Raw genomic sequence first — 19,893 nt, 5'->3', positions numbered from 1 at the left:
AACATGATAGGAATATGATGTAAACAACTTGATAGTTTGGGAATACTTCATCTGGAGGCTATATGTTATCCATGTTTGTGTTTTTTTCAGTGAGCCTGATTGGCGTGGATGTTGGTAATACATCAACAAGAATGAGTAGATTTGCAAACTATCTGCGCAATTTGCTGCCATCAAATGATGTAGTCGTGATGGAAATGGCAGCCAAGGCTGTTGGTATTCTGGCACTTGCATCTGGCACATACGCTGCAGAGTACGTTGAGTTTGAGGTGAAGCGAGCACTAGAATGGCTGACAGGAGACAGGATTGAAGGGAGGAGGCAAGCTGCGGTAGGTGGAGATTGTACAGTATGTTCAGATGTTATAAATCCCTTCATATATATATAGCATGGATGTAAAATTGGGGATGAATAACAATCGTGATAAAATGAACTATTATTTGCATTTAATATTATAGCGCATTGAGAAAGACTAGTAGTTACAGCATTCACACTTCAAGCCAAAGACTTGGGTTTGAATCCCCACACCGACACAGTTTTGGACCACTTTTTGTGTCCCTTGCCTTGATATTGTTCACATATTGGCACGGTGAGTTACATGTGCCACTAGCAGGATGTTCTGGAGTTTACACGCTGAATGGGCTTGTACACCAGGCGATTAAGTGTCGAGGGGTGTACGGGAATGTCCAGTTTGTAAAATCAAATACACCCATACATCTTCCCGAGGCAAGACAGTTAACTGACTATAAAAGTCAAGTTTCCTTGTGAACATTGTAGACTTGTAGTGTGAGCATGGAGTTTTATTGTTATTGTCATTAAATAATATATCACATGACTAACCAAGTTACCTCAGTAACCACCAACTTACCCATCCTTGCCCTAGCGTCGAGATGTTCCTGAAGGCTGGCTAACCATCTTGTATGGGGTTTTATTTTTTCATACAGTATTATTTTGTTGTGTTGAATTACTTAACCTGCTTAAAGCAGTTTTTCCAACTTATTTTTCAGGTCCTTGTGCTGAAAGAGCTTGCTGATAACACACCCACATTTTTCTTCCAACAAGTTCAACAGTTTTTTGACTCAGTTTTCAATGCTATCAGAGATGTGAAGGTAAGCCAGGGATCCTATGCACCCACAACTGCCTCGTCTTGTTGACATTTATTTAGTCAGCTTGGTCATGTAAGGTGTCCGACCACAGATGAGAATAGTTAATGGTTCAAGTTACTTCATGAGACTCGGACATTTTATGGCCTCTTCCTAAAATGCAGGAAGCTGCAAATCCACTGACTATCGATTGGACTAATGTCGAGTGTCGTGACATTAACCCCAGTCAACATGGTCAGTAGATTAGTGTGCACTCAAATGACCTTTTCAGCTTCCTTGGGAGTATAAAACTGCATGTTAGATGCTATATCATTTTTTTCATTTGCATTACCATTTCATCTAACCAGGTACCCATTCACTGAGTGATCAGATGATGTTCATCATGATAAATTATCAAACTTATCCTTTCACACACTATGCATTTCTTCCTTTTTCTTTCGATCCTTATGTGGAAACATGCTTGGACAAAGTTTCAAGCCTCTAAAAACATTTCATCCAAACACATCCCAGCATCACCAAAGTCACCACAAAAACAAATAGGTCACGCACTGTAATGATGAGAGCTTCCTTGCAATCGTTTCATTTTGTACTATATTTTTTGAAAAGTATAGAAACAGGTTATGAGAAATGCCTTGCCTACAGAACTTGCAGAAATACTTCTTCCTCAGCCGATCCACATGATCTTTGTTGTGACTGTCACAGCCTTTCCAAACTGGACCATAGATGTTTTCGAGGCTCCCAACTCTGAGGAAGCTCCCAGTGTTCCCCCTGCTCCTCCACGTGAGGTTCAATTTCTCAACAAAAGACTGCCCCATCACAAGTCACAGTCACTCCCAAGATGACATCGGCGGTTTCCACTTCACCTGGGGTAGATCATGCATGTTTGCCCTCTACTCCAACTTGAAGATAAATCCAGGATTGATCACGCACCTCGTATAAGGATCATCGTCGTTTATCGAAAAAATGCTGTTTGAGGGACAACATTTGTGGGATAGACATTCCAGGTCTACGGATCAACATTAACGGGATGAACACTCAAGGGATGGATGTCTTAGAGATCGACATTCTCAGGATCAACGTTCCACAGAATGACCTAACGACAAGACGATTGATTAGTCACAGAACGCTCCATCTTGACAGGATTTCCACCCTTCTGAGGACGATTACTACATCTATTCAGCAGATCAAACATTGGGAGAGAATCCCTCTCCTTCTACTAACGCTTCAGATTACCATTGACGTCAGGATAGTTCATGTTCCTTCGATTTAGACTCACAGCGACGTAACTATCGGCAGTTATCTGTGGACCACCATTGACATAACAATTACGGAGACCATCATGACAGCTGGGACTGATCCCCTCCTCCCAGGGATTAATATCATCACATGCACATCTACCCTTATGGATCACCTGGCCGTTATGCTGATCAGCATCATTTTCTGCTGTATCCCGACTACAGATTTTGTTTTACGCCTCCACGGGATTGACCTATGGATCAACAATGATATGTTCAGATCGACAATCCCTCAGTACAGGGAACACTCCATCTGCCTACCTCCTGGGATCATCGGTACCAGAATAGCCTTTCGTCTTCTGCCTTCCAACAATGTACGGGTCAACTAATTTTGCCTTTTGGAGATGCCATGACTTTCCTCATTAACTCCCTCTCAGGTCGCTCATTCTGGCAAGCAGGGAAACTCTGTTCAAGCATGTTTTCACTAAAGGATCAAAAGAAGAAGGAAGATATGCAATTTAATGAAAATATACAATTTATAACTTTCTTTAAAAACAAATCCATACAATTTATGTTCTTATGATGGTAGGAAAAATATGCTTATCGTTTTAGTATATTTCACATCATGGATGAAGATTTTTCTGATTCTGATTTTATTACTATTAATGTCACAATGTCTAATTTTGTAGCCATCAATACGAGAGGGTGCTGTGGCAGCACTGAGAGCAGCCTTGACCGTGACCTCTCAGAGGGAGACCAAGGATTCTCAGAGGTCACAGTGGTACAGGGTGAGACACTATTACAACAACCTTTCCCTTGTTCATATAGAATACAGGTTTGTTTGTTTTTATATTCAGGTCATTGGAGATGTTGGGCTACAGAGGGTAGAGAATGTAAGACAACATTGTACTTTTCTGTTTCAGCAATGCTTTGACGAGACCCAGAAGCCATTTGACGAGACCCAGATGCGGGAGAAGAAGATGACCCGGGAGGACTGGACGCACGGCTCGCTGCTGATCATCAATGAACTTCTCAGATGCAGCAATGTGGAGGGAGAGGTACTTCTCACTGAAAATCATTGAAATGTTTTTTTGGTTCCCAGTCATCATCTTGTACTTTTAGGGTTTAATCCCTTGAATCATGACAAAATGAAAGGTATCTGTATTAATGTTGTCAGTGTTAAAGTATAACTTCTTTGAAATTGACTTCCAGTTGACAACTTTAACAAATATTGATGGATTTATACCAATTCAGTTTCACATTTTATGAAAAACAGGTCAAGGTCAAATCTGTCAACATCTCCTGCACATTGCTACATTCCCACATTTGATGCAAATTATTTGGTTACATATTTATTTATGGTTATGTAATTCCAGAGACAGAGAATGGAGATGGAAGAAATCACGGATCAGCAGAACCTCCATGACAAGACAGTAAAGGTAAACACGACGGATGTGTACCAGGCTTTTGTATTTCTACTCTAAAAATACAATTGAAAGAACTAAATCTTGAAATTGAAAAACCACAATTATTACTAACTGATGATTATGTGTAAAATTTCCATGTTTGAATGTGGGGTGGGGTTGCTTACTAGTTATAGCTTCAGTTTGTCCATCTGAAGTCCTGGGTTCGATTCCCCACAAGGGTACAATCTGTGAAGCCCATTCTGGTGTCCCTGTCCTGATATTGCTGGAATAGTGCTTAAAGGGGCACTGATCTAATGCAATTCCCCGGGACTGGTTGTTGCCTTTGTTATTGATTTTTCCCAGTGAGTACCCGGATGTATAGCAGAAATCTAGACTAGTTCGCGACCTCTGCTGCGCCATTCGTTAGCGTATTAGTCGCTTTTATGGGTAGTAATAAGGGCGTATGGTCACATTGATCAACAAAATGAAATACAGTTTTCGAGATAATAAGGAAATGTAGGTATCTTTGTGGGTAGCATCGGTAATGGTGACGAATTTTTATTAAGTCACATGCTTGGTAATTTTGCGATTTTCATTTACACTATTTTGACTTGCCACACAAAGTACATATTTCACCTGAGCATTGCTTTTTTTATAGTGTGTATTTTTGTTTACTGTCAAATGTGTAACAAATTTATTAAACGTCTAAATATTCAGTTATTTTACAAAGTGACTGAAAAACATTTCCATCTGTATTATTATGATAACGAATTCCAAACATTTTGATGTTTAATGTCATCACCAAGAGACTGAAAATGTTACGTTGAGAAAAGTACATTTCTATGTTGTTTGGCTTCTAATCCTTCATAATAATCTGTTGTGATGTTTGTAGGCCCTTTTGATCGTCTTAATCAATCTGGACAGATTTTTTAGTCAAAATGACTGAAATATTTACACATTTTATAAATTACCTGAGAGAATCACATTTTTCAAATTGACGGTAATATATACACGCTTACAAAGGAAAAGACCTGTTAAAACAACGTCTATCGCGCATTGAAGAATTTCCCAACCAAGACGTAGAGAAACAAGAACGAATCGGTTCAAATGAAGGAAAACAAAATGCAAATATCATAATTACAACCTACCAAATTTATGTGTATAAATTTTAGGCAGCGTCCTTGTTCGAGGAATGTATCCGTGAATATCCACACAAAGGAACAATATCCCACTCGTCTGCAGATGTACAAAGAAACTTATTCGATGTCACGTGTCTCAGTAACAATCAAATATTTTAAAAGATATATGTCGTTTCTGGATATTATAACCCGTGTTCGTTTCTCAACTGATCACTTGGATTGTTTCAGGTGTTTTACATAGGTGTCAAGTCTCAATGGTCGACTGAGAAAGCCCACGTGACAACTATTTTCATAACGTTCACGGTTCCTAAAAAATCCATTGAGTGATAGATAACAATGATCAATCAATCAACGTATTATAAGTTAACCCTTTGAACAAAGTATGTTGTTTTTACATCGGCACTTCACGCCATGGTATGAGTGTATTCCCTTTGTTTTAGTAAACCTAGACATGTAAACACTCACTCTTGACATATCCACTGTGCAAGATAACAGTCATTAATCAATCAACGTATTTTCTGTTAATCCTTTGATGACTAGGAACGTTCCGTTGATTTGCAAAAAAATAAATCCACTGATCATTCATCTCTTGCTGGGCTGCCATGTGCATATTACATATTACATTTCACCTCACTTCAAACCTGGATTTAGATTGAATAATTACCCCAGACACAATAAATGCCAAATGGGAACCTTTGTCAGGTAATCTAAGTGGTGCTACCACTAATTGTACCTGTAATAAATTCATTTACTGAGCATCAAGTGAATGACGACAAATACACAAGTGAAGGGTTATACGAGAAAACGTAGATGTCAACAAGGGAGTAGTAATCGTATTATCGACGCAAGCCGAAATTCGAAAATGCTTTCACTGCATGGCTACTTTTATTAGTATAAAACTATAACCATCTGGGGTATTTCCAAATGACGACATCCGATGAGCTCCGCTGTTCTTTTTGTCTGCTTGTTTAGGCTGAAGAAATTAATTAACATGCGCCCTTTGTCGAAATCTGTATAGATCACAGTTAACCAATCAGTGTTTATGCAAAAATGCGTAAAACAAATATTGCCTCCAGCCTCCAAGTTTATTTAGCTGTCCTTGCAGACGGTAGCCCAGTCTCTGGTCACGCTCAGTTGCGTTGCGTATCATCCGGGTACTCATGGGGGGAAAAACAATAACAAAGGCAACAACCAGTCCGGGGAATTGCGTTAGATCAGTGCCCTTTTAAAGCATGCTCATTTAACTTCTGACTTTGGTATTTAGTTCTTCCAAAGTAGTTCGAAGAAAACATATTACTCTTTCAATTGTACCATGCAATTATTTCAGTACTAGAAGCAATAACATTGCCTTCTTTGAAAATATTTCATAAAGTTACTAATGGAAATGTTGTAGCAAGAATCAGTTCCATTTTGAAGTAGTTTTGGAGATAATACCACCTGTTATCCCCAGGAGCTGTCTTCAAAGTCCAAGCCCCAAGGCAGCATCTCCGCTCTTCAGCAGCTGCAGCAGAAGATGTCGCCCCTGATGATATTCGGTCTTGGAGGTCGTCCAGCTCAGCAGAAGCCGACATTCTTCGAGAGTCATACATGCAAGGATCTGATGACTGCAAACTTTGATAATGTTCGTACACACTTTGATTCCCTGTTACCTTCATTTTATGTTATTGATTCTCTTTGGCAAGCGATCTCTCCTAGAAGATATTGCATCACAAGCCTTTGCGGACCATCTATAATAAGTTTTGGCACAAATCACTGCCACTGAATTGGATAGCTGTACTTTTTAGCCTGCTGGTGATTTTTTCCAAACTGAAAAAGTTGGAAGAATGAATTTGGATGATAAATAGAATCTCACCCTTGTGTCTTTTGAAATTAAATATATAAACCCTCGTTTGAGTTGTGTTGGTGTATTTCATGTCACTGGAACATTGCTGACTTTGATATAGAACAATACACATCCACTCTATAAAGTGTTTTTGTAAAGATGTCATAATCAATATTGACTGTACTGTACTATTACAAGTACTACTGTCTTCAAATTGGAAGTTTGATTTGTGTTTCACTATTTCAAGACATTTCACAATCAGTTGATGTGAATAATGATAATTCTTTATCCACATTGCAATTTCCTTCTGGACCTGAGCACCAGGAGTTATCTGCCCCTGATCCCTTCAGTCCTCTCATCAGCACTTCAGACAGAGGTCGGATGGGAGGGCCTGAGTCTAATATAATATCTTTATTAATAACATGAATATCCAAATTCATGTAGATTATTTCTTATCCTGACACAACAAGATTATTTCTTATCCTGGCACAACGAGACTTAGGCCGTCCCGTCTGATGTTCAAGAGAAGCGCTGATGCAGAGACAGTTAAGGGATCAGGGACAGATAACTCTTGTTGGAATCCAAGGGCTGGGGCCGGCCGAGAGGAGGAAGAGGCATGTTTTGGGTTTGGGGTTATAGGTCTAGAAAGAAATTGCAATGTGTAGGATAGGTATACTAATATCATGAATATCCAAATTCATGTAGTTTTTGGGGGCACAGGTCGCCCAGTCGTCTAAGGTGCCGCGATTTGCTGTGCAGAGTTACGTCCCTTGGGCACGCCAGAAACCTATAATTGTGGGTTCGAATCCTGGTTCACCCCAATTATGTTTCTAGGTTTGTCAGCACCATACCCGTGCTCATGGGTTTCACTGAAGTGGTAAACGTCTGAGACCTGCATCACTTCAGGCTTTCCTCCCACATTAAGCTGACACGCCGCGATATAACTGGAATACTGTTAAAAGCGGCGTTAAATCCAACTCGCTCACTCATGTATTTTTTGGCAATAATGTGTCCTGGAATGAAAACTTTTAAAACTGTCATAAGGTATCCTTGGACAGTAACGATAGTAACTTGTTTTCCTGCAGGTATGTCACCTGATATTGAAGCACCGGACGAGTCGCAGTGTCTATGTACAGCAGTCTCTTCTCATGGTCCTGCCACGATTGGCAGCATTCAACTCACAATTCTTCTCTAAAACGTGAGTATTGGTTGTTTGTTTGTTTGCTTGTTTGTTGTTTAACACCACACTCAGCAATATTTCTGAAACTGCAGCCTGCTCATGGCAAGGCATTACGTAGATAGAAGTTACCTATGCTTACTTAGATATTTAAGAGAACCTCACTTAACCCTAGATGCTGTTTACCAGATATTTACACGACACCATCAACTTCCTGCTGGGGACGTTGAAACGTGAGCGGGACCGCACGCAAGCCTTCCAGGCTGTTGGGCTTCTTGCTATCTCAGTGCAGGGGGAAATCAGCCAACACCTGTCTCGCATCATGGAGGTCATCAGAGCTTCTCTCCCACCAAAAGATTACTCCGCAAAGTAAGATCAGCCAAATATGTCCCTTCCCTGCACATTTTAACTGTTGATAAACTTTGTACCAGTTTCCTACATGTGTATCATGAAGAAAATAGTCATCACACATCATCATTTGTTTTAAAGCGAAAGAGGATGATTCATGTCCTCAGTTTGCAAACTCTTTTCTCTCAGAAGAAGTTGAGGTGAGGTGAGGTGAGGTGAGGTGAGATGAGATGGGGTTAAACGCCGCTAATATTGCACTTGAGTAATGTGTGTGTGTGGGGTGGGTGCATCTTCCCAAGGCAAGAGTGTTAACTGACTTCAAAAGTCCAGTTTCAACCCTTGCCAAACAAGGCTGGAATTCCTGGACTCGATCGTAGCTCCACCAGTGGCTATTACGAGTTATGTCCCTTATATGCCTCGCGTATAGACCAATCCGATTCCACCTCATTTATCGCTTACATTTACTTCTAACAAAATGGACCGCCTCTGTGGTCTTGTGGTAGAGTGTCCGCCCAGAGAGCGGAAGGTCCGGGGTTCGATCCCCGGACGCGTCATACCAAAAGACGTCTAAAGATGGTACTTGTTGTTACCCTGTCTGGTGCTCGGCATTAAGGAGCTAAAACAAGGACTGGTCAGCTCGGAGTAAGTACACTGTGTCTGAGTGGGGTATTCATGTTAAACTGTGGCATGGTATCTCAGTGTGCTAGCACTATAAATCGGCATCAGTGCGGTCTAGTACAAGCAGCCACACAAATACACACACGTACATGCACGTCGCTATATAAGTGCAATATTCTTGACGCAACCTTAAACCCCATTTCACCTCACCTCTAACAAAATGGCGGCACCCAGTCTGATTGACGATCTGTATTGTGAATAAACAAGTCTTGCATCGCAAAGTGCATCAAATCACTTGAGTGCTTTGATTAAAAACATGAAAAGATTTAGAAAATATCTGTTGACAATGTGTTAGTGGTGCACATGCTTTGCAAATCCTGCAATAGACCGAAATCAGTATGACAGTTTACAAACCAGAATTCAATTTAGTCCTGAGATTTTGATTGGACTATGCAAAGACTCAATAGTCCAGCCAAAATGTAACTCCATAATACCATCCAGGTGGAAACTGGACTTTTATAGTCAGTTAACTCATTTGCCTCGGGAATTTGGGTGGGGTTGGTGGCTGCTTGTACTTGTCAAGACTAATGCAGATTTTATAGTGCTAGCACACTGAGACACCATGCCACAGTTTAACATGAATACCCCACTTAGACACAGTATGCTGACTCCAAGCCAACCAGTCCTTGTTTTAGCCCTTTAATACCGAGTGCAAGGCAGGGTAACAAGTACCATATCTTAATGTCTTTTGGTATCACGTGGCCGGGGATCAAACTCCTGACCTTCTCCTCTACGGACAGACACTGTACCATTAGACACGGAGGCGGTCTTCTCTCAGAAAAAAAATCACACTCAATCATCACCACCTTGTCAAAAGTCATGGAATCGGGGACCTAATTTGAAACAATATTGTTAGCCCACTTGGTTCTGAAATTGTTTGATCAGAAAGAAGCTGCTATGATTTTTGTTTGTAACCTGTCTCAGGAAGCATCGGAACTTCGTGGTGGACCCTGCTGTGTTCACCTGTATCAGCATGCTGGCCAAGGCCATGGGCCCACAGATGACCCGAGACATCCGAGAACTCCTCGACTCCATGCTGGCCACAGGCTTGAGGTAGGGGGACGTTGATCTTAGCAAGGTCACAGCTGTGGAAAAAAACTAAACTCTTTATTGTCTTTTGAAATATCATGTTGGCTTGAGAACAAATAATTCATGCTATTCTAACAAAATGTTCTTTAGATGTTTGACAAATAGTTCAACTTAAGTAATTTATGATGTTTGATTAGATTTTATGCTTCTTAACATATGTGTAAACAATGTGTTAGTTCTGTGAACATCGTACAGCCGTCCAACCCTTGTATCCATGGTGACTTTCTGTTGCTTCAGCCCTGCTCTGACTGCTGCACTGAGGGACCTTGCCACACAGATCCCACAGCTCAAGAAAGACATTCAAGATGGCCTCCTCAAAAACCTCTCTCTTATCTTGATGGGACGGCCCCTCAAACACCCTGGAGCACCAAAGAGTCCTTCGTCTGCTCTTCCTCCATCAGGTAAATAACATGTGAAACATTCAGTGACAGTAACACTGGTCAGCTGAACAGTTGAACAGTGGGATGTTTGTGTACTTATCTACAGGAGTGAGGGTGTTTGTATCGTTGACCCACTCAAGAAGTTGTAGTACATGGCCGACCTGCCTAAAAGTGTGTTGTCATTCCCAGAATGTATGGCTCATTGCTCCCAGGGGGCAAGGGTGGCCCAGTCATCTAAGGCGCTGTAATTTGGGGGTGCAGAGTTGCATCCCCTGGGCAAACCAAATGATTGGTGGTTTGAATACTGGTTCGCCCTGATTATGTTTCTAGGTTTGTCCGCTCCATACCCATGCTCATGGGTTTCACCAAAGTGGTATACATGTGAGACCTGCATCACTTTGAGCTTTCCTCCCACATTAAGCTGACAAGCTATGATGTAACTGGAAAACTGTTAAAAAACAGCATTAAAACTCACTCACTCCCTCATTGCTCCCATTGTTGACCACTGGTTTGTTAGGCTCATTAACTACAGGTTGCCTGTACACAAGCACTAAATACGTTACCTAGCATCCTATTTGCTCAGTGATTGTAAACACACTAGGGGTGAAACGATACATCAGAGTACCAGTGCTTTGTGAGTTTTCATGCGACAATACGATACATGATACATTTTTTGCTGTATCAATGCAAGACGATATACTTTCTAAAATAAATTACTTACTACTCGTTTACTACCCCTCAGCGTGTTTATTAGTCAAATATTGCAAAATGTGTTGTAATCAGCCTTTCAAGTTCCTGCTAAAAATATCCACTACAAAAATGTGTCTACAGATAGCTTTTCTTTTTGAACCTGCTCTCAAATATATATAGTCAATAAGCTCTCATGCTATTTGTCGTAAATATGCGTTTCCCAAAACAGATTGTATCGGGACCTATGTAACATGATCAGTTGTATCGGGACCTATGTAACATGATCAGTTGTATCGGGACCTATGTAACATGATCAGTTGTATCGGGACCTATGTAACATGAACAGTTGTATCGGGACCTATGTAACATGATCAGTTGTATCGGGACCTATGTAACATGAAAGGTTGTATCGGGACCTATGTAACATGATCAGTTGTATCGGGACCTATGTAACATGATCAGTTGTATTGGGACCTATGTAACATGATCAGTTGTATCGGGACCTATGTAACATGATCAGTTGTATCGGGACCTATGTAACATGAACAGATGTATAGGGACCTATGTAACATGAACAGTTGTATCGGGCAGGGGTCCGGAAACCGTCATATGCGCCGGACATGTCCGATTGGGAATCTCAAATGTCCGGTCTAAAATATTGCTTACCGGACATTTAAATTTTTCTGTCCGGACATTTTAAAAAGTATTGTCCGGACATTCTTAAATTTTGACCGGACATGATCAACAGTTAGGACTGAGCAATTTCTGTCTGCAGTTGTAACACAATGAAGATTATCTACACTGACAAGCTTTGTTTGTTTTGATTGCTGTAAATACATCGTACCTAGAATGATAGTCCAATCGGTCAATCACTGTAATAGGCAATAAACTGAGTTGACACTGATTAATCGAGGATTTATTACTGAGAACATCTTGTTAATTTGAGTAAAATGTATTTACAACTGTACATAAATACCTTGCATCATCGATGTACCTCATTATCCTCACAATGCTACGATACGTAACCTCAGTCAAGAAGCGAAAGCGTGACGACAGCCAGTCGACCGATGCAGATCAGTCGAGCGGATCTGCCAAACCCTCAAAGTCTGAATGATCATTTTGTAAGTCGTGGCTAACGACTTTCACTTGGTTGACATACAACGAGGATTTGCAGATTTTATTGTTTTCAGTAGCTAGTCGTATATTGAATCTTGATTGACCGCCATTTTGCTTTCTGTGACGATCGATAACAAAAAAATTTATGGTCAATAATTAAGTACAGATGAAAAAGTATTCAAATAACTACTGCTATCAACGATAGTTTAGGATTTAGGATTATATTATCTGTCTTGTTTTAAATAATCTTTAGTTTAAAAAAACAAACTTTTCCCGTGAGGTCACGTGATAACCAAATATGGGATAATAGTCTCGATCCAAATGTTACAACGCGTACACTCTAGCAGACTCATGAATATTAATTAGACCGTTCACAACGTTGACAGATCGTTATTATAACAGAAACAAACGAATGTTTTCCATATATATCTAAAATGATATTATTTGTTATTAATTGTCCGGTGATTTAAACAATTTAAATTGAAACAATTCATAATTCATCATATTATGAATACGTAACAACTTGTAATTTGTGTGTAAAAAGTCGTACTAAAACACGCTGTTTGAAGGGGGCGTGGCATAAATGTAAATGTCCGATTGGGACTTTAAATTTTCCGGACCCCTGGTATCGGGACCTATGTAACATGAACAGTTGTATCGGGACCTATGTAACATGATCAGTTGTATCGGGACCTATGTAACATGATCAGTTGTATCGGGACCTATGTAACATGATCAGTTGTATCGGAACCTATGTAACATGATCAGTTGTATCGGGACCTATGTAACATGATCAGATGTATCGGGACCTATGTAACATGATCAGTTGTATCGGGACCTATGTAACATGATCAGTTGTATCGGGACCTATGTAACATGAACAGTTGTATCGGGACCTATGTAACATGATCAGTTGTATCGGGACCTATGTAACATGATCAGTTGTATCGGGACCTATGTAACATGATCAGTTGTATCGGGATCTATGTAACATGATCAGTTGTATCGGGACCTATGTAACATGATCAGTTGTATCGGGACCTATGTAACATGATCAGTTGTATCGGGACCTATGTAATATGATCAGTTGTATCAGGACCTTGCTGTATCATTTTCCCCAAATACACAAAGACACATAACTGTGTTAATGTGTGATTAGCTGGACTGCCTAGCCTTGGTGTTCATCCACGAGTCCATTAGGACAACTATGCAAGTGAAGTCATTGGTACTATAATACGTGGTTATTTCAGCCTCAGTGGCCAACTTGCCCGAGTCCCATGATGCTACAAGCATCACCTTGGCACTGCGGACACTTGGGAGCTTTGACTTTGAAGGTAAGGAACATCATAAGTGCAGGAATACTTTTCTAATCTCTGTGCATAACTTACGTTCTTGACATCTAAACTATTGAGGTTACTAATACAACTGACCACCTCCATGGTCTAGTGGTAGAAGATCTGGCCAGAGAGTGGAATGTTGCAGTTCGATCCAGGCCGCATCATACCAAAAGACTTTAAAAGATGTACTTGTTCTTTACCTACCTGGCACTCGGCATTAAGGGGCTCAAACAAGGACTGGAGTTGACTGTACTGTGTCTGACTCGTGTATCCATGTTAAATTGCGGCACTCTATAACATGCACGCGCGCATCAAGTTTGTGTGATTGTAAATATTGTATGAGTGTTCTATAAAGGTGCAGTTATATGTGTCTGTGTGCACAGGTCACTCCCTGACTCAGTTTGTGCAGCACTGTGCTGACCACTACCTCAACAGCGAACACAAGGAGATCCGCATGGAGGCGGTGCAGACATGTGCCCGGCTACTGTCACCTCTACTCACGGTCAGTAGTGTACCTCGTCATGGAAGTAGTGTTGTTTGTGTCAGTAGCCAGTTGTTACTCTATATCGGGGGCTCAACCTCCCTGCATATTCTCCTCATCAGTAATGTCGTGTGTGTCAGTAGTTACTCTATATCGGGGGCTCAACCTCCCTGCATATTCTCCTCATCAGTAATGTTGTGTGTGTCAGTAATTACTCTATATCGGGGGCTCAACCTCCCTGCATATTCTCCCCATCAGTAATGTTGTGTGTGTCAGTAGCCAGTAGTTACTCTATATCGGGGGCTCAACCTCCCTGCATATTCTCCTCATCAGTTAAGTTGTGTGTGTCAGTAGTCAGTAGTTACTCTATATCGGGGGCTCAACCTCCCTGCATATTCTCCCCATCAGTAATGTTGTGTGTGTCAATAGCAAGTAGTTACTCTATATCGGGGGCTCAACCTCCCTGCATATTCTCCTCATCAGTAATGTCGTGTGTGTCAGTAGCCATTAGTTACTCTATATCGGGGGCTCAACCTCCCTGCATATTCTCCCCATCAGTAATGTTGTTTGTGTCAATAGCCAGTAGTTACTCTATATCGGGGGCTCAACCTCCCTGCATATTCTCCCCATCAGTAATGTTGTTTGTGTCAGTAGCCAGTAGTTACTCTATATCGGGGGCTCAACCTCCCTGCATATTCTCCCCATCAGTAATGTCGTGTGTGTCAATAGCCAGTAGTTACTCTATATCGGGGGCTCAACCTCCCTGCATATTCTCCCCATCAGTAATGTTGTGTGTGTCAGTAGTCAGTAGTTACTCTATATCGGGGGCTCAACCTCCCTGCATATTCTCCCCATCAGTAATGTCGTGTGTGTCAGTAGTCAGTAGTTACTCTATATCGGGGGCTCAACCTCCCTGCATATTCTCCCCATCAGTAATGTTGTGTGTGTCAATAGCCAGTAGTTACTCTATATCGGGGGCTCAACCTCCCTGCATATTCTCCTCATCAGTAATGTCGTGTGTGTCAGTAGCCATTAGTTACTCTATATCGGGGGCTCAACCTCCCTGCATATTCTCCTCATCAGTAATGTTGTGTGTGTCAGTAGCCAGTAGTCACTCTATATCGGGGGCTCAACCTCCCTGCATATTCTCCCCATCAGTAATGTTGTGTGTGTCAGTAGCCAGTAGTTACTCTATATCGGGGGCTCAACCTCCCTGCATATTCTCCCCATCAGTAATGTTGTGTGTGTCAATAGCCAGTAGTTACTCTATATCGGGGGCTCAACCTCCCTGCATATTCTCCTCATCAGTAATGTCGTGTGTGTCAGTAGCCATTAGTTACTCTATATCGGGGGCTCAACCTCCCTGCATATTCTCCCCATCAGTAATGTTGTGTGTGTCAGTAGCCAGTAGTCACTCTATATCGGGGGCTCAACCTCCCTGCATATTCTCCCCATCAGTAATGTTGTTTGTGTCAGTAGTCAGTAGTTACTCTATATCGGGGGCTCAACCTCCCTGCATATTCTCCCCATCAGTAATGTTGTGTGTGTCAGTAGTCAGTAGTCACTCTATATCGGGGGCTCAACCTCCCTGCATATTCTCCCCATCAGTAATGTTGTTTGTGTCAGTAGCCATTAGTTACTCTCTGTCTGAGTTTTGATATCATATTAAATTCTGTATTTGTCTTTGTGATGTTTTTAGCTTCTAGCCTCCAGTCAGGGTCAGATCAGCATGTCAGCCATGACAACGGTAGCCTATGTCCTCAACAAGCTCCTGGTGGTGGGCATCACAGACTCAGGTAGGTGTTCACACATGAAGTAATGGAGGACTGACTGATATACATTGGAATCTGTCTCACCACACTTGTGTGAAGAATGGTAAAGATTGTGAAGGTTCAACGTGTAGCTACAAAAGGTTGTGTGATGACTCTGGAAGCCAGAGTGAATGAAGTTCAGTTTAGTCAGATTTGACTCCATGACCTGGATTGGATGGATATATTACACTGTACATAGAAGAACTGGTCAACATACAGTCCTTCATCTTTGTAAACTTGGTCTTACTCTATTTGTTTTGTTCAAGTTTAAAAGCAGCTCTGAATATTTATCAGAATGACACCATCAGTACAGAGCAGGATGCATCTTTTGTAGATCTGTGTACAGTGTGAGGTAATTGTGTTCAGATGCAGATATCCGATACTGTGTTCTGGCTGCCCTGGATGAGAGGTTCGACCCCCATCTGGCACAGGCAGAGAACCTGAGTGCTCTCTTTGTGGCTCTCAACGATGAAGCCTATGAGATCCGCGAGCTGGCTATTTGTATGATAGGCCGACTGAGCAGCAAGAATCCAGCATATGTGATGCCATCACTCAGGAAAGTCTTGATTCAGGTAATCTCAAACACTAATCTCTAAGGCTTTGTATAGGATACCGGTAATACACGACTATGAGGATATGCTTGGCATTGTAAGACCTGAGGAAAGAAACCAGAGGGAAAGTAGGACACTGAATATATGTGTAATATATTGAACATTAAACCCCATTTCACCTCTGTCAGTCAGTTCACATGATTTCACCAAAATTGATGTCAACAATATTGAATGAACTCTTGAATAAAATTAGTTTAATAGCTTACAAACATAAGGCAACAGTCTCTCATTAGTTGCTGTGTTGATCAGATATTGACTGAGCTGGAACACAGTGGTATCGGTCGAAACAAGGAGCAGGCGGCACGAATGCTCGGCCATCTTGTTTCTAATGCAGCCCGACTCATCAGGCCCTACATGGAACCCATCCTGAAGGTAGGTCAGGTTTAATTCTCTGTTTAGTTTTCGACTCCCCTCCTGAGTCTGTGTTCTCACAAGTTTGATCCAGGCCAAACAATCCTTGTTTGTCATGACCTGTCTACCCCTATAATTTCCTCTCTCCCTTATTTTTAATTTTTTGTAAGCACTGTTTTCAAAAGTATAAAATCTGAGAAAATAATACTGCTGTTGAAAGGATATTACATTTTGTGTGCTAGGTACTCATCCCTAAACTCAAAGAACTCGACCCGAACCCAAGTGTGACCATCAGCGTGCTGGCTGCCATCGGAGAACAGGCCCAGGTGAATACTAGCATAAACCGCTAAACCATCATATGAAATGCTTGTACCACTATACCATTATACACCCCCTAGTTATACAAGTCTTGTGCCAATATGCCATTATGCATGGCCAAGATATGCATGCCTTGTTGTGTCAAAAGATATCAGCTCGGATGTGTTATGAAGATATCAGCTCGGGCATGTTATGAAGATATCAGCTCGGGTATATAATGAAGATATGAGATGGGTATGTTATGATGATATCAGCTCAGGCATGTTATGAAGATATCAGGTCGGGCATGTTATGAACATATCAGCTCGGGTATGTAATGAAGACATGAGATGGGTGTGTTATAAAGATATCAGGTCGGGCATTTAACGAAGATATCAGGTCGGGCATTTTATGAAGATATCAGGTCGGGTATGTAATGAAGATATCAGGTCGGGCCTGTTTTGAAGATATCAGGTTGGGCATGTTATGAAGATATCAGCTCAGGCATGCTATGAAGATATCAGGTCAGGTATGTAATGAAGATATCAGCTTGGGCATGTTATGAAGATATCAGCTTGGGTATGTAATGACGATATGAGATGGGTATGTTATAAAGATATCAACTTGGGTAGATTGTGAAGATATCAGCTCGGGTATTTTATGAAGGTAAAAGCTTGGGTAACTGACATTGTTTTCTGTCTCCTGTCAGGTGAGTGGCACAGAGATGAAGAAGTGGATGGACGAGCTGCTCCCCATCATCCTGGACATGCTGCAGGATTCGTCATCGCTGCAGAAGAGAGAGGTCAGTTCATCAGCAGTGCCATACATTATCAATAAGGGTCAGTCAGTAGTTGGCTCTTTCCCTTATGTTGTCAGGATACGGGTTGCAAATATGTATTGTGGGGGCATATTGTGTAGTAGAGGACCTTTATGAACATAGTCTTATTAACTTCGAAAGTCATGTAAAGTTCCTGTAACTGGGATTTGCAATATCCTTAAAAAGAAGTTGTGACATTGAAGGAGTGATACTGTATTGTGGTGTATTCCAGGTGGCGCTGTGGACGCTGGGTCAGATAGTGGAGAGCACAGGGTCGGTGGTGGAACCCTACAAGAAATACCCAACTCTCCTGGAGGTTCTCCTTAACTTCCTGAAGACAGAACAGGCCCCTGGGATCCGGAGGGAGGTAGGTTTGCTTACTTTCTACACTGCATGGTCCCCGGCATCTGGAGGGAGGTAGGCTTGCTTACTTTCTACACTGCATGGTCCCCGGCATCTGGAGGGAGGTAGGTTTGCTTACTTTCTACACTGCATGGTCCCCAGCATCTGGAGGGAGGTAGGTTTGCTTACTTTCTACACTGCATGGTCCCCGGCATCCGGAGGGAGGTAGGCTTGCTTACTTTCTACACTGCATGGTCCCTGGCATCTGGAGGGAGGTAGGTTTGCTTACTTTCCACACTGCATGGTCCCCGGCATCCGGAGGGAGGTAGGCTTCCTTACTTTCTACACTGCATGGTCCCCGGTATCTGGAGGGAGGTAGGCTTCCTTACTTTCTACACTGCATGGCCCCCAGCATCCAGAGGGAGGTAGGCTTCCTTACTTTCTACACTGCATGGTCCCCGGCATCTGGAGGGAGGTAGGCTTCCTTACTTTCTACACTGCATGGTCCCCGGCATCTGGAGGGAGGTAGGCTTCCTTACTTTCTACACTGCATGGTCCCCGGTATCTGGAGGGAGGTAGGCTTCCTTACTTTCTACACTGCATGGCCCCCGGTATCTGGAGGGAGGTAGGCTTCCTTACTTTCTACACTGCATGGTCCCCGGCATCTGGAGGGAGGTAGGCTTCCTTACTTTCTACACTGCATGGTCCCCGGTATCTGGAGGGAGGTAGGCTTCCTTACTTTCTACACTGCATGGCCCCCGGTATCTGGAGGGAGGTAGGCTTCCTTACTTTCTACACTGCATGGTCCCCGGCATCTGGAGGGAGGTAGGCTTCCTTACTTTCTACACTGCATGGTCCCTGGCATCCTACCAGCTATATAGTATGACTGGCTTACAATTGAGAATATGCATCAGAAGACAACAAACAAAGAAGAAAAAAACGTGTTGCATTACAATCAAACCTTTAATATATGCACACATCTATTCTTTGCAAAACTAACAAAGATTCTTCTGTCATATATGGTGATTAACTGGCTGCCATCACTGATGGGCTCTTGCTGTAGTAGTCTTATCTGCTGTAGGTGATTCGAGTCTTGGGACTGCTTGGAGCTCTGGACCCCCACAAGCACAAGCTGAACCTGGGCCTCATCTCGGAGAGCGAGGCTGCGGTCAGCAAGTCTGACCATACCAAAGCTGAGAAGGATGCCAGTAACACAGGTAAGTTTGGTCATGGCCCCAGGTCTCGCTGCAAAGGACTTGACAATTCATGATACTGAAAGACAATTCCCATGCAAGGCCTTCTTTAGGTTCTATGAAGTTATACCTAGAGCCCGTGGCAAGGAAAAGTGAAGACAAAGATATATGTATTACATATGCTGCTGATGTTGCTTGTTGTTTAATGCTGCTATCAGCAATATTCCATCTAAATGGCGGCTGTCTGTAAATACTCAATGATGAACATAATGAACAAAGATCTGCATTTGGAGTTCGATGTCTTGAAGTCAACAAAGTCATCAAACCTGACCACCCAATCCATTTAGTCGCCTCTTTCGACAAACAGAGATTACTGGTACCTATATCACATTGTCTAAGGAAGAAAAAACAACACATGAAAAGATTGCTAGATTTTGGAACCAATTGTAAGATGGAGTGAACGTGATATGACAAG

The 19,893-nt window shown here is 42.0% G+C and overlaps 1 protein-coding gene across 2 annotated transcripts in view; it reads left to right on the top strand.

Moving 5' to 3' along the window:
* Nucleotides 1-19,893, top strand: part of LOC139470758 (serine/threonine-protein kinase mTOR-like) — a 62,064-nt gene that overhangs the window by 2,593 nt on the left and 39,578 nt on the right. For both annotated transcript variants that reach the window (XM_071253043.1, XM_071253042.1), the window contains exons 3-21: nucleotides 91-326; nucleotides 1,003-1,104; nucleotides 3,023-3,121; nucleotides 3,257-3,391; nucleotides 3,710-3,772; nucleotides 6,329-6,499; nucleotides 7,786-7,898; nucleotides 8,067-8,246; nucleotides 9,828-9,956; nucleotides 10,230-10,393; nucleotides 13,429-13,512; nucleotides 13,899-14,017; nucleotides 15,696-15,792; nucleotides 16,174-16,379; nucleotides 16,668-16,790; nucleotides 17,012-17,095; nucleotides 17,776-17,868; nucleotides 18,116-18,250; nucleotides 19,307-19,442. In XM_071253043.1, coding sequence (XP_071109144.1) covers nucleotides 91-326; nucleotides 1,003-1,104; nucleotides 3,023-3,121; nucleotides 3,257-3,391; nucleotides 3,710-3,772; nucleotides 6,329-6,499; nucleotides 7,786-7,898; nucleotides 8,067-8,246; nucleotides 9,828-9,956; nucleotides 10,230-10,393; nucleotides 13,429-13,512; nucleotides 13,899-14,017; nucleotides 15,696-15,792; nucleotides 16,174-16,379; nucleotides 16,668-16,790; nucleotides 17,012-17,095; nucleotides 17,776-17,868; nucleotides 18,116-18,250; nucleotides 19,307-19,442 — 2,469 coding nt within the window. The remainder of the gene's footprint in view (nucleotides 1-90; nucleotides 327-1,002; nucleotides 1,105-3,022; nucleotides 3,122-3,256; nucleotides 3,392-3,709; nucleotides 3,773-6,328; nucleotides 6,500-7,785; nucleotides 7,899-8,066; nucleotides 8,247-9,827; nucleotides 9,957-10,229; nucleotides 10,394-13,428; nucleotides 13,513-13,898; nucleotides 14,018-15,695; nucleotides 15,793-16,173; nucleotides 16,380-16,667; nucleotides 16,791-17,011; nucleotides 17,096-17,775; nucleotides 17,869-18,115; nucleotides 18,251-19,306; nucleotides 19,443-19,893) is intronic.

The sequence above is a fragment of the Haliotis cracherodii genome, unplaced genomic scaffold (assembly GCF_022045235.1).
Source record: "Haliotis cracherodii isolate W230 unplaced genomic scaffold, xgHalCrac1.p SCAF_21, whole genome shotgun sequence".
NCBI classification, from domain to species: domain Eukaryota; kingdom Metazoa; phylum Mollusca; class Gastropoda; order Lepetellida; family Haliotidae; genus Haliotis; species Haliotis cracherodii.
The sequence above is the reverse complement of the archived record's forward strand: the minus strand, read 5'-3'. Positions and strand labels throughout refer to the sequence as shown.